Source organism: Lissotriton helveticus, chromosome 6, assembly GCF_964261635.1.
Source record: "Lissotriton helveticus chromosome 6, aLisHel1.1, whole genome shotgun sequence".
Lineage (NCBI taxonomy): Eukaryota > Metazoa > Chordata > Amphibia > Caudata > Salamandridae > Lissotriton > Lissotriton helveticus.
Window position 1 is genome coordinate 914,447,152 of NC_136067.1, and position 12,817 is coordinate 914,459,968.

At 39.8% G+C, this 12,817-nt stretch overlaps 1 protein-coding gene across 1 annotated transcript in view; it reads right to left on the reverse strand.

Annotated features, from left to right (window-relative positions):
• The window catches only part of LAMA4 (laminin subunit alpha 4), a 467,067-nt gene that overhangs the window by 231,810 nt on the left and 222,440 nt on the right, over window positions 1–12,817 (reverse strand). Inside the window, exons 11-12 of the mRNA XM_078648567.1 lie at window positions 11,316–11,427; window positions 1,988–2,155 (exon numbers count right to left, since the gene is read on the reverse strand). Of these exons, the coding sequence (XP_078504693.1) occupies window positions 1,988–2,155; window positions 11,316–11,427 (280 nt within the window). The remainder of the gene's footprint in view (window positions 1–1,987; window positions 2,156–11,315; window positions 11,428–12,817) is intronic.

The following is a 12,817-nucleotide window of genomic DNA, read 5'->3' on the forward strand; positions in this document are numbered from 1 at the left end:
GTTTTGTTGAACGGAATTCACATGAATTTTGAGTTTGAAAATAACGGTATAGATACAAACATATGTATCTGCTGGTATTTGTATTTTTTTTTTAAAGGGACTTTATTAATCATTCGAAAAATGAGGCATCATACAAAATGTGTGCTGGCTCTGCTGAGCTAGCCAGTGGAGGTACATCTCTGATATACAGTTTGAGATTACTATGTGAATATCCATGCTCCGGCTCCATCGCTTCTGCTGGTATTTGTAGACAGGGAAACGTACCTAGAGACCAACCCTGTGCTGAAAGTTTTGGAGGGAGTTTGGAAGATGATACACAAGAGTTTAGGGATTTTACATACTTCAAATATACAATTTAGTTAATTTCAATGTTTCATATTTTTGGGAGCTTCTCTATTACAGTCTTATAGCTCGCCATAGCTGTCTGTACCGGCCATTAAAGGCCCGCTCCAGCGTTAAAGGCCTGAGCCGTAAGAGAGGGCCTTTAATAAGGGAGCAAGCCTTTAATTGCTGGTATAGCTCGTTATGGAGGGCTATAGGGCTATTAGAACATTACACCTGAAGAGGGCAGAATGGTCTAAGTAGTAAAACAAAGGCCTCACAGATCTCGAGGGGGTTGAAATCCCCCCAGGCTTCATAAGGCCTTTCTTCACAGCAACAGCTGTGAACAAAGGCGAACACTGGAATCTCATTTATCAGCAATACGTTAGAAATGTTCAAATGTAAATTAAGTATGAGATTAACACATAAAGGCCGGTTGCAGAAGGTTTGGGAAAATGCTTTTTCTAAATTCAGTGATTATGGATAAACTGATTAAAAAATACTTATACTGCTTTACCCACCTGCATTAAGAGCTTAGTGAGTTTATTAGTACTGATTATGGTAATATAGTTGGACTCAACGGTAGCAAATGAATATGTTAATGTCTGCTGACTGCCTTCTGCCATGCTAGCTACATTTACATCTCTTTTCATCTATGGAACATTGAATTACATCCCATATGATTATCAAATAGAATTTACTAATCTAATGAATACAAAGGCTCTTTCCTAAATTGCTTTATAGTTAGTCCTCTCATGTCCCAAGACAATTTAGTATAAACTCACAGTTTTAAAAGCAATCCTAAAAATATAATGCTCATTACTGATCAGTGTAGACTTTTCTTATCTTGGTAATCTGATGTTTTCGCAGTGGTACTGTTTTGAACCAATCATGCCATTATTTACAATTAATTGTGCTCAATAAAATTACCCTATCTATTTAAAAAAATAAAACATTACTTTCAAATACATACAAACTTTAAAAGTTTGAACTGAATGGTATGTGTCTTATTACATTGCTAGATCCTTTGCCTATATATCAGTTAATATGGGATAAATGTTTGACTATTAAGCCTCAAAATATTAAAAGGGCCACATTTAAGGACTGCAGGCTTACCTATGGGGCTGTCCTAGGTATTCATACACTTATCAACCGCATATGTACTAGAGTCCCGAAAAAATGATTCCAATGCTTGTGTTGCAACAGCGAGGTCAAACACAGATTGTGAAGACATCTATATTCGGCTTTTGGAATTTTCAAATGCTGTGCTATTGGCTAATTCAGAGACATTTTAAGGCAAGAGTAAAGTGAACAATTGTCACCTTCCAAAGGCCCCCTGGGTAAATAAACTTTCTATCTCACAGCTGTCTATTTCTTCATCTCAACCTTTACATTTATTAATCAATTTTGTTTGATATCATGAGTTTTGAATTAGCAGAAAATGAGTAATAAAACACAATATGTTCTGAGCTGGGACCCTAATATATGTCTTGCCTAGGCCAAAAAAATCCTTAAGATGATACTGGACCTATTTGCTTGTCATCTGCTTCATTGATGCTGCTTTTACAACGATTTGTCGCCAAGACTGGCATGCTACAAATAAGTACAAAAATAAATGAATGAATAAATACATGGATAGAACAATGAAATAGATAAAAACACTCACACTCCTGTGCATTCTCTTCCTCAGTATCTGCCAACTGGTTTTGAAGTGTGAACATGCGTCGCCGGATCTCCTGCAGCATCTCCTCAGCTTTGGCCGTTTTGCGGGCAATTTCTTTGGGGTTCACCTCTCCTTGCAGGCTTTCATAGTACTCTAGCTTTGACAAGGTTTCTGAGAAGAAACATACATGTTTATCCTAAGACACATTCTGTTTTTTACAATTCTTTTTATATTATTAACAATTGTGTAACATAGTTTTAAGCACTAACTTGATATGCCATATTACATAATATACAAAATATAGAATTGGGCGAAACCAACAAGTTACAAGGGCAAGCAGAGCCTGTGCAGAGTCAATGACCTGGCTTGCCTCTTAGACACTGTGAAGGAGCTGAGCCCTGAAAATGTTCGCTATGGAAATCATACAACAAACATCATATTAAATATGATAAAGTCTCCTCAAAATTCCAAAAAGTAAATTTCTTTAACATGTGGAACCTTTAACATTAATACATCACATTATAGCTCTGTACTGAGAAGCACTTAGTAAAAGTAAGTTTTTAAACATTAACTTAGAATCATTCATGCCCCCCAACAACCAAGTCATTAGTGAACTAAGAAGCAAGACATTTGGCATGTGAGCCCTGTATGTGGCCAGATTCTTAAGGATAGAGCCCCATTATAACCTATTAAATCAACAAAAATAGGTTATTTTTTACTACTGATATTCTCAACACATGTATTTGAAGATGGTTTCATATGCAATAGTAAAAAAAAAGGAGATCGGTCAAATAGGATGATTGCATAAAATCACACAATTTGGTTAGTCCATGAAGCCGCAATTAATTCAGGTTTCACATTGGGGAAATCAGCCTCTAAATAGGTATCAATTTGTCTCTCCTTTTTAACTGAGGGGCTTATTATGAGTCTGGTGGTCAACGGACCGCCAGACTCACAGGGGTGCGAGGTGGCAATCTTCTGACCACCCTATTAGGACCAGGGTGGCTGGGCTGCCCTGGGACCACCGCAACAAACAGGGATCAGAGATCCCTGGTGGTGGCGCTGCAGACTTGAGGCTGCAATATGCTAAGTAGGGCCGCTGCAGTCCCGCCAAGCATATTACGAGTTTCCTCACCACCACACTTTTCATGGCACTGCGATCGCCATGAAACGTGTGCCAGTGTGACATGTTGTGCACCCCCGTGTAGATGCAACCCCCAGTTCCTGCACAGCATGGTCTTGACAGTCCATGCCCTGCACAAACTGCCTTTGACTCTCCCACTGTGGTGCCTTGTTTAAAGGCACCGCAGTGGGACCACCAAAGAACCGCCTGCCAGAGTAAAAATAAGTTGTACTCTGATAGGCGGTCATTAATGGCGTTGGCGGTCTCGGAGCGGGGCGGCAGTGTGGCAGCCCTGTCTGAGACTGCCAAAGTCATAATAAGGCCCTAAGTGTTAATGCTTTCCTTTTACCTGTTGGTGCTTGAGGGTAGAACCAGGGTCGTAGGTAGAAGCCACATGAAAGCTCCGCCCCTTATGTGCTCAAGGTTCTAAATAGACCTCGAGCTGAGCCAGGCTTCAGGCTTTAGCCCTGCTCCAGCAAAACATAATGATGATCAGTGTTTCATTTACTCAGCAATATGGATTACAGCACCTACTACATTAGATGCAAATAGATGATCTAGTGTCATCACTTCACACTTATCTTGTTCGTTAAATTGCTGCTCTGTGTAATTGATTTGGGTGAGAATGAGGTATTGGTCTGTAACATTACATAAATCTTTCAACCATCCAATAAAGAGAGGAAGAAAAGAACAAACTAAGGCCAAAACTGTGGATTATTTACATTGCTTATCTGTGTTCATTTATGTTGTCTGTGTTAAGGGGGAACAGGACTCGTTGGTTGACATTTGTTGTGAGTGTGGTGCAACATCAGGGAGAGTTCTGTTGTGCTAAGGGGGTGCTTTCAATGGGGCAGGGAGCTTTTTGCATTGTAAAAAACCACTGAGTGGGCTTAGGGTTCCTTTCATGTATACAATTGGGTCTTGTTTTTTCTTTCTGGTATTCTTTTTTCTGCAGTATGTGTTGATTTTCGTTCCAACCTTCTAAATCTGCTTGTGATGCTCAGTTTGTAGTTTTTGGTTAGTTAAACTCCTTTGTTGTCCTGCCCTCATTATCCCTGATTCTTGTATGTGTACATTGGTGCTTTCTACCTCCTCCAATTTTTGTACCCTGTGTATCCATTGTGTTAGGGGAGGGGAGAATGCAGACTTCCAGCCCATCACCAGTGCTTACTTGGCAAAATTAAGAGCAAGGTCTAGAAACCTGGTATCCATTTTGCCAGATCTGGGATGTGGAAATTTGCCAAGTAAACAACTTTCTGGTGTACCTAGTCCTCTCCTTTCTATTAGAGTTTCTAACTGTTTTACTCTGTCCTTCCAATATTGTGTGAGGTGTGGGTGGTGCTGCACCATGTAGTAGAACCTAGCTTCCACTTGTAAGATACTGGCATGGACAATAAACCACAATCAATACTTCACACAAAACTGCAATGTTCCTTAGAAAGGTTTGAGCTAAAGTGATCAGCACCTGAAAAACTCAAACAAATTACCCAATTCTTCAGGGTCAATTATACAGTTTTGAACTGGGATCCTCCTTGACTGGTTTGCACAAACACATCAGGCGCTTTTAACATGACTTTCTTTTAGATCTGTAAACTGATAGCACTGAGGTGAAGAAGTGGTTACTCATTTGTATTATGGCTGTATGGTTTGTGCAGTAGGGTAAATTAGCATCTTATGGGTGTGAATCAGACCAAAGTTGGTTATCTTTTAACTGAGGAGAGAGGGGAAAAACTATAATTCTCAGTGACAGTTGTCATAGAGAATGATTTATAACTGGGCTAAAATGGGTTACAATTAAAGAGAAAGTTGCTAATGAGATTCTGTAGTTCACACACCCACTACAGAAGACATTGTACCATAGTGTAGTATCAGATCTTATTGTTGAGTACTTGACACCTAATGCAGAGTGTAAGATCCTTTAGGGGGCAATTCACACAGCTTTTTCCAGCTGAAGGTCTGTCTAATTCTTAGAATAAAGTCATATTTTACCCATGCATTATTTACACATGATATGCAACGCTTGCAGAAATGCTTAACAGTTTAAATTATGCATAGATTCCATATGCAAGCGCTGTGAAATGTATGTGAATATGTGAGCAAGTATGAAGGAGTGTAATTCCCAGGGGTGTAACCTTGAAAAAAGGAAAAGTAAAACACATGTACTGTACATTTTGTGGATGCCCAAAAAGTAGTAACCTTTACGTCATTCGTAACATGTTACAATCTGTGATCTAAACCTAGGGATATACTAAAGTTATACCTTAATAAATCTGAATACGCAGGGTAATCTTAGGGATAAAGGGCATCAACCAATTGTCACAATTTGCTCCTTGCCTTCTCGTGTCCAACACCAGGGGGCTGAACTGTGGCACTCTCCAGTGTCATAATAAGCTTCTGGGCTCTCCCGTTCATGCATATACTGACTTCCAGCCATTTGGACACTATTTGGGAATAGCCATCCATTCCCAATCCATGCCAGGTTTTGTGGAAGCCAGTTTGCTTATGCTGGAAACTCTATTACCTAGAATTCCCTGCTCTCTGCTTTGTCTCCACCCCTGCAGGCCAAGTATGGGTGGGGAAATTCAGCTCACATGTGGCTGGCTGCTGCTAGCCAGCTCACACCTGATGCGTGTAATTACTGTGAGCTCTTTTAAGCCCCAGCTCCCTTCAGTCCAGTGCTTTTCATTGTAGCTGTTTACCGGTGAGACAGAACCTTGTTTCCAGTGCTCCCTGAGCTTTTGCTATCCTTGTTTCCCGTGTTTAATAAGCTTTTGCTATCCTTGTTTCCAGTGTTTCCTGAGCTATAGTTATTACTTGTTCCTGACCAGCTGCTGTTTTCCTTGTTCTGGAATTAGCACTGTCTGTAGTGCTACCTTGACTGCTGAGCCTTAGCATTCCTTGTTTCTGAGCTACAGCAGTTTCCCTTGTTCCTGAACAAGCACTGCTTGCAGTGCTACCTTGGCTTGTGAGCTTTTGCTAAATTCTTGTCTTGCTCCAGCACAGCCTTCAGTGCTGCTTTGTTTTCAGGACTCCTGATACAGTCTCCCCTTCTGCATATCCTTTTCCAGTATCTGCCTTTCTTCCCATTTCCTTGGTTCCAGTTCCTAGTTGGCTGTCTTTCTATTCTGTTGTCTTGCTTCTGTTACCTTGTATGTGTGTTACCTGCTTTCTGCCAAGTGTGCCCTGTGATTTCCTTCCTTTCCTGTTAAGCACTCCTCCTTGCTAGCTCCTTGTCTATTGTGCTTGTGTTTAGTTCTACCCCCTTGCTGTTACTGCCTTCCGTGTTCCTGTTTGATCGCCAGGATCCATGGGCACAGCTGACTACCTAGGTGGTGTTTCTTGTTTACTGTGAGTATTGTCTTTGAGTTACATTTAAAACATCACCATAGGTATAAGCTCCACAGACCCTGCCTTTGCATGCATATCATATATGTGGGTATTTGCAGTCAGTATCTTTAACAGTAATTGTAGGTGAGGAATTTACTGAGCTTCAGTCTTACGGTGTGGAGCTCCTGTGTGCTTTACCGCACATTTCCTTTATTGTTAATGTTGTTTTATATATATGTGTGTTGCACATTCGTCCTGGGTGTAGTGATTATGAATGCTGAACTACCTCATGAGTGCCTGTCTTTTCTGAGTCTTAGCCATCTTGTTCCTTCATGCAGGCTTCCCCTTAGGATCCCTTTTCTCGTCTGACTTCCTGTGTGATCCAGGGCAGGGCTGTACTCCTTTTTCTGCTTAATTTTCTACCCAGTCACCAGTTTTTGCCCAAGTCCCAGATTGTGTCCCGGACAGTCCCTGACACCAATATAAAAGGCACTACGTTTTAGAAGGGGTGGCCTGATTGGGAAAAACAACACTGCGAGCACAAAGAGGAAAATAAATAAAGAAATAAATGTGCAGTCTTCTAACCTTATACTTGTGCATGTTAAAGCTAGTGAAAATTACACCAGTAGAGATAGAGATTTTGAGACATGATACCTTCCATTTCCATTTTAAAATGTTCATCAAGCCTAAGTTACGCCTCTTAAACAGGTTACAAAAGGACACGAATATCAAAGACAAATCCCTTCATTGCGTCCTACAGTATGCGTTCATGTTTAGGCTACGGAGAGGGGGAAGGCTCCAATCACCCTTATGGAAATTATATTCTTGAATGTTATACTCTTACTATTTTTTTATAGATTGTGTTTTTCCTTCATTAATACATTGGTTTCCAAATTTTTTTTAATTGGTTAATTGATGAAATACTTAATTCTTTTTGGTTTTACTTTGGGTATTGATGTAAATAATTTTTTATATTGATTTTTATTGGCAATAGTTCACATTTTTTAACGTTTCAATCTTTTTTAATTAAACATATTTTTACCTCTGAATACTTTTTGTTAGCCCTGTTCTTTTTGCTCTACATGTTGAATAGCGAGTCAATTTTCCTTGCTTTTGATTTATATTTCTTAAACAATGTTATTATTTTACTAAACCAAGGTGTGAATATTTCAAGCTCTATTTTACCAGCTTTGTTGTTGTATTGGTATTTTATTTTATTTTTCTCACTATCTACACAGGTGGTTTGCAAAACAAGCAGTACCATTACTACCATTACTACCTTTGTATCCAGAGAAGCAGGCAGTCCTTCGTGTCATACCAGGGAAACAATCCCAAAACGCAAGGACACGACGTAAGCGCCCCTGGATTTTTAACCAAAGGGCTTCAAGCAACCAGAGAAATATATAGTCCCTGGCACTTGACTAGTAAAACAAGAGTCCATGGTGCAAGGACGAGTCTTAGTCGTCTCTGGCTTTTAAATAACATAGAAAAAAAGAAAAAAGGCTAATTTGAAAAATAATACTTTGGATTGCCCTTATTCAACGCTCACAAGCTTTCAGCATCAGGATTACTCTACACACAGCGATATCTTAGATATAGGAATTTATAAACTATACTCAGATAAGGATAACAATTGGAAAACAAATTTTTCCCGAAATTGATTTTAAGGGTGATTATATTTGACCCCTGCACTACGACAGATATCAAACGTAGTCTTGACAAAGGTGGACAAAATTGAGAAAAACCACCGAAACGCGTCGACGCACAACCTAGTATAATTCATGACCCAGACATCTTTGTTGATATACTGTATTTTGGTGTACATAACCCAGGTGTCAGAAATAGAGTCTGAATATACAACCAGTATTGTACAAATTCTATGTCTTACAGCCTTCCTGTCTCTGTATTTCAATTTTGCTGGTCAATATTGAATGTCAAAAAACTCTTTTTCTTTATATTTTCAATTGTGTTGAGTGGCCTCACACGGGTCCACTCGTTTTAATGTTTTTAATTCTTGTATTTTCAATAAATTGTATGAATTCATTTTATATACGTATATCTTGTTATTGGTTTTGATTTTTAAGTGTATTTTATTTAGTGCTCCTCAAGGGAATTTCCTTGTTCCACTGGTTGACTAACCCTATTTCCCTTGATTGCTGTTAAGGGGTACCTCTCATACTTACTCCCCTCTATATTTTGAACAAACATCTGCTAGACAGGCTGTTAGCTCCGTGTCCAATCTGACATTACCCACTTAAAAGGCCCAATATCAATTTACCAATAGTCAGTCAGCGAGTGGAAAAATTGTAGTAGGCATGCACAGCTGTGATTTTCTTGCAATAAATTCCCTCACCCTTTCTGATATTTCCTACCTACAACGTGGCAATTTCAAATCCTGAGAAGGCAAGTGGGAATGTTACACCCTGAAGGATTTACCATTATGTCTGTGCTAATCAATTCACCACCACTCTAGAGAAAAGCGTGAGAAAAGCAGACACCGCTGTCAACTGTACTGATTAGGGACATGTTCCAGGAAACAACAATATCAGAGAAGTGAATCAGTACCAAATCAGTTTGCAATTGATTAAACTCATCACCTCACAATGTTTAAAGCCACTCTTACATTAACAATAACTCTTATTGTAACAAAGACAAACCTCCTTGAGCATGAAAAGATCGAACACAATAACACCAGCGAGTAGAATTCTGGGCATTCTCAACCTGACTCCAAAAGCTTAACTCCAGACCTCAACACAGTGACACTGCCGACGGTTACCACACAGACATTACAATCAGAAGATCCAAGTGTTTGAATAGACAGTTTGGTACCCACCATGAATGGGAGAAAGAACCAAGATCTAAAAAGTAAGCTGGCCATCGTGGAAACAGTGTCTGAAGCGATCTCATTTCAAAATGAAGGCAATCACTACTAATGTCATCATTTAATGCACTTGATATCCAATACCTAATCACTGAAAATCTATCCCAGTTATTTGTCCTCAAAAAAAAACTTGATTCACATACATTTCAAGCTCTCTTGCAGACTAATTGATCTAAGCTTATTCACACGCAGAGAGAGTCCAAGTAAATTGTCAGGAGAGCACAATGAAGAGAGGACACGCACATAGATACTATGCCCAATAAAACACTTTGTCTTAGTGTATGACTGTCTAGTGCCTAATAAACACAAACACTTCCTTCGTTATAGAAGACATCTACCAATACTTAGGATGTTATGTCTCCTCCATCTTAAAATTAGTCCAGGAACTCACGCTACACCTGCACACTGTCCCAAAATATTTCTGATAGAAGACTTAAAGTTAATGATCATTCAATACAACACCATTTGAGCATCAGAGTCATTAGAGGACTTGACCAGGCTGATTCTATGTGCAAATAAAAAGCACTTGCCTAAGGTTTCACTTTACACTGTACGTAAGGATTTCCACACAAGCAACAAAATGTGCCTCATGCAGGAGGGAAGTGGCTTGGAATGCATATCTCCTTGTGCCTGGGCTATGTAAAATACAAGATCTGGGGACAGGACACCAAAGCCCTGGGCTTCATTCAAGTAGTGAAAAGTTCCACCCAGATGGCTGATCACATACTGAGCTTGGTGTTTACACAAAATATCAAAGTAGCCAAACTAGATGTGCACCCATGCTATTGTTGGGTGATCCACACATCACCTTGCATCTTTCCAGTACTAAATACTATATATGGTCTACAAATATGCCCTGCAACCCTCCCCTTCTAAAGAAATGGTTCAAAAAATAAGAAATGTTCCATTATGAAGGCACATGTAAATGGCTCAATAAGTCGCCGGCACTAATGAAATTTGATGGTCAACATTGAAAAAATATCAATATGCCTTTTTTTATCTGTGATCCCCTTATACAACCTCCGCCACTTCTTCCATTTGTCACCTGACTTTTTGTTTTTATACCCCGGCAGTCTATTCTGTGTTGTTACCCTGCCAAGAGTGCTGACTATTTATATCTGGGTCTGTTCTGGGTCTTTAAAGTCCACATTATATTTCCTATCATTGAAACAGAAAGAGGATTTGCAAGTCGAGACTCCACTGCAGCACACGGGCCTTTCTGTGCCACTGAATGCCCAATGCAACAAGGCAGCACGGCAGTGGTAGCAACCAGTGCATGGTCAGCGTCTGTGCTGTGTTCTGTCTTTTATTTGCCAGCACCTGCCCTGTTCAAGACCAACCTTTTGACCTTTCGGTAGGTTGCTATTGGAAAAGATGACAGTCACTGAGCTAAAATACCCTTAACAGCTACACTCATTTATGTTTGATATGGGTATTTTAGCTCAGTGACTGTCATCTGTAAAATACATATTTTAGAAATTTAGAGACAATAAAGTGGGAGGTCACTACCTATGATGACAAGTGAGGGGTGTACATGGAGAAAGAGTTATGGAAATCCTACCTCCACTTATATAATTATCCTCAAAAGAGGTGCCTTTGATGAACAGGTCTTGGTGTATTGATATTGAACACGAAGGCGGCCTTTCGGTTCACGATTAAAACAAAAAATGGCATTATATTTCAGTAATCTCAGTTTCCTTCCAGTCCCGAAAAACAGGGCGTTCTTGTAATATAACATGAACATTAACCTGCTGCGGAGCTGGCGTGGGGGGGGGGTGGCAACTGCAGGGTGGGGCGGGCGCTAGAGGGATCTGCTGTCCTATAGGAAGAAGAATGCTGGTAACTGACATGCTAAGGGACACGCGCCGCCCTCAGTGCAGCTGGGTTAGTCTGCTCCCGGTTTCGTGACTATGGTGCGTGTAAAGCGATGACATTTCCACAGAAGCGGCTTCACAAAAGTATTCTTGACATTAAACTGACCCTGAAAGAAATCTATTTACCTTGGATACTGTGCTTCGCGTCATTGACTTGTTCCACGATCTGAGCAGCAAGGTTCATGGTTGCCATGGTTTCCTTCTGTAGCTGCAGGCCTCTAGCATTTGCTTCGTTTGCCTATAAATAATCCATAATGGCAGAAAATTAGATTATAGATTCTTCTTATTGCGTAGGTTTGCTTGTATGTCTATCCAGATGTGTTTTCCTCTCCAGGTGTTTGCGTTCCTGTCTGTTCTTCTGTTCTAGGCCATCTTTATGTGCGTTATTTAATGTATTTTTTGTGGAGTGTTGTGTTCCCATGCCCGATTCACTATGAGTGTTAATGTTAACAAGTATAATGTATTTCTGTTTTATATTTTGAGATCACTTTTAACACTAAGGAGTGACTTCTCATTTCCCAAACGAAGGAAATAAAAGTTCCTGTTTGGAAGGTAATGTTCACTTGATGTATTGAGCATGCGAGGTTCAATGTATGTCACAACACGAAATTCAAGTGTAAATCCAAGCGTCACCGGCTTAGCAAATGCTATTTCTTTCCAAAGGCTGAAAACACAATAAAAACATGCATTTCATTGAAGTAACTTTCTGAAATTATCAAAATAGCTAGGTCACTAAAAACTGTGGTTCTCAACCTTATACTTCCAGGAAACAGTACTCAACGTTATGTTTTAGACCTGAGTTTACATCACTAATATGTAGCATATTTTGTTTTGACATCACAAAACATAAAAAGATAGCTGACATTCAAGAACCCACATTTCATTATCAAATATTTTAACCAAATTGTCTCATAAGGTGTATTCATTGAAATCCAATAGTAGAACTTCACTGTTATGAAAAAGTGTATCTTGTCGCTTACCTATGGTCAAATATGTATTCTAAATTACCATAGCTTGCCAGTTTTGGAAAACCTAATTTTAAACTGACCTTCAAGCTTCTAATGTCTTCCCACATACCCTATTTCATCCAACAGCCCTTCCAGGAGCTAATTATTATTAATACCTATCAGAACTTATTATAACACCAATCAGAACTATATCGTGGATGCTCTGGATCAGGTAATCCCGATAAAAAAATCAGAATAAGAAATAAAATGTCAGCATCATGGTATAATGACGAATTGAGACACCTACGCCTGCTGTGTAAAAAGGCGGAAAGGAAATGGAGGAAGGGATATTCAGAGGGGGACAGGCTAGAGCTGAGGGCAGCACAAATTGTATATAAGCAACATATTCTAGATTGTAAGGCCCATTTCTATGCCAACTCTATCTCACATGCCTCTAATGGAACTAGAGAACTTTTTAGGATAGTCAGAGACCTATCAGCTCCAACATGTCTGAGCAATAAAGTGGTGGCCTCCTAGGAACTATGCGATGATATTGCTTCGCATTTCCTGGATAAAGTGGGGAAGATTGTCAGCTCACTCGGGGTGCATATTACCGACACCCAGATCCCTATCTCACAGAAGATGGAGGGGGCCCCGAGTCTGTCATACACCCTTGATAGT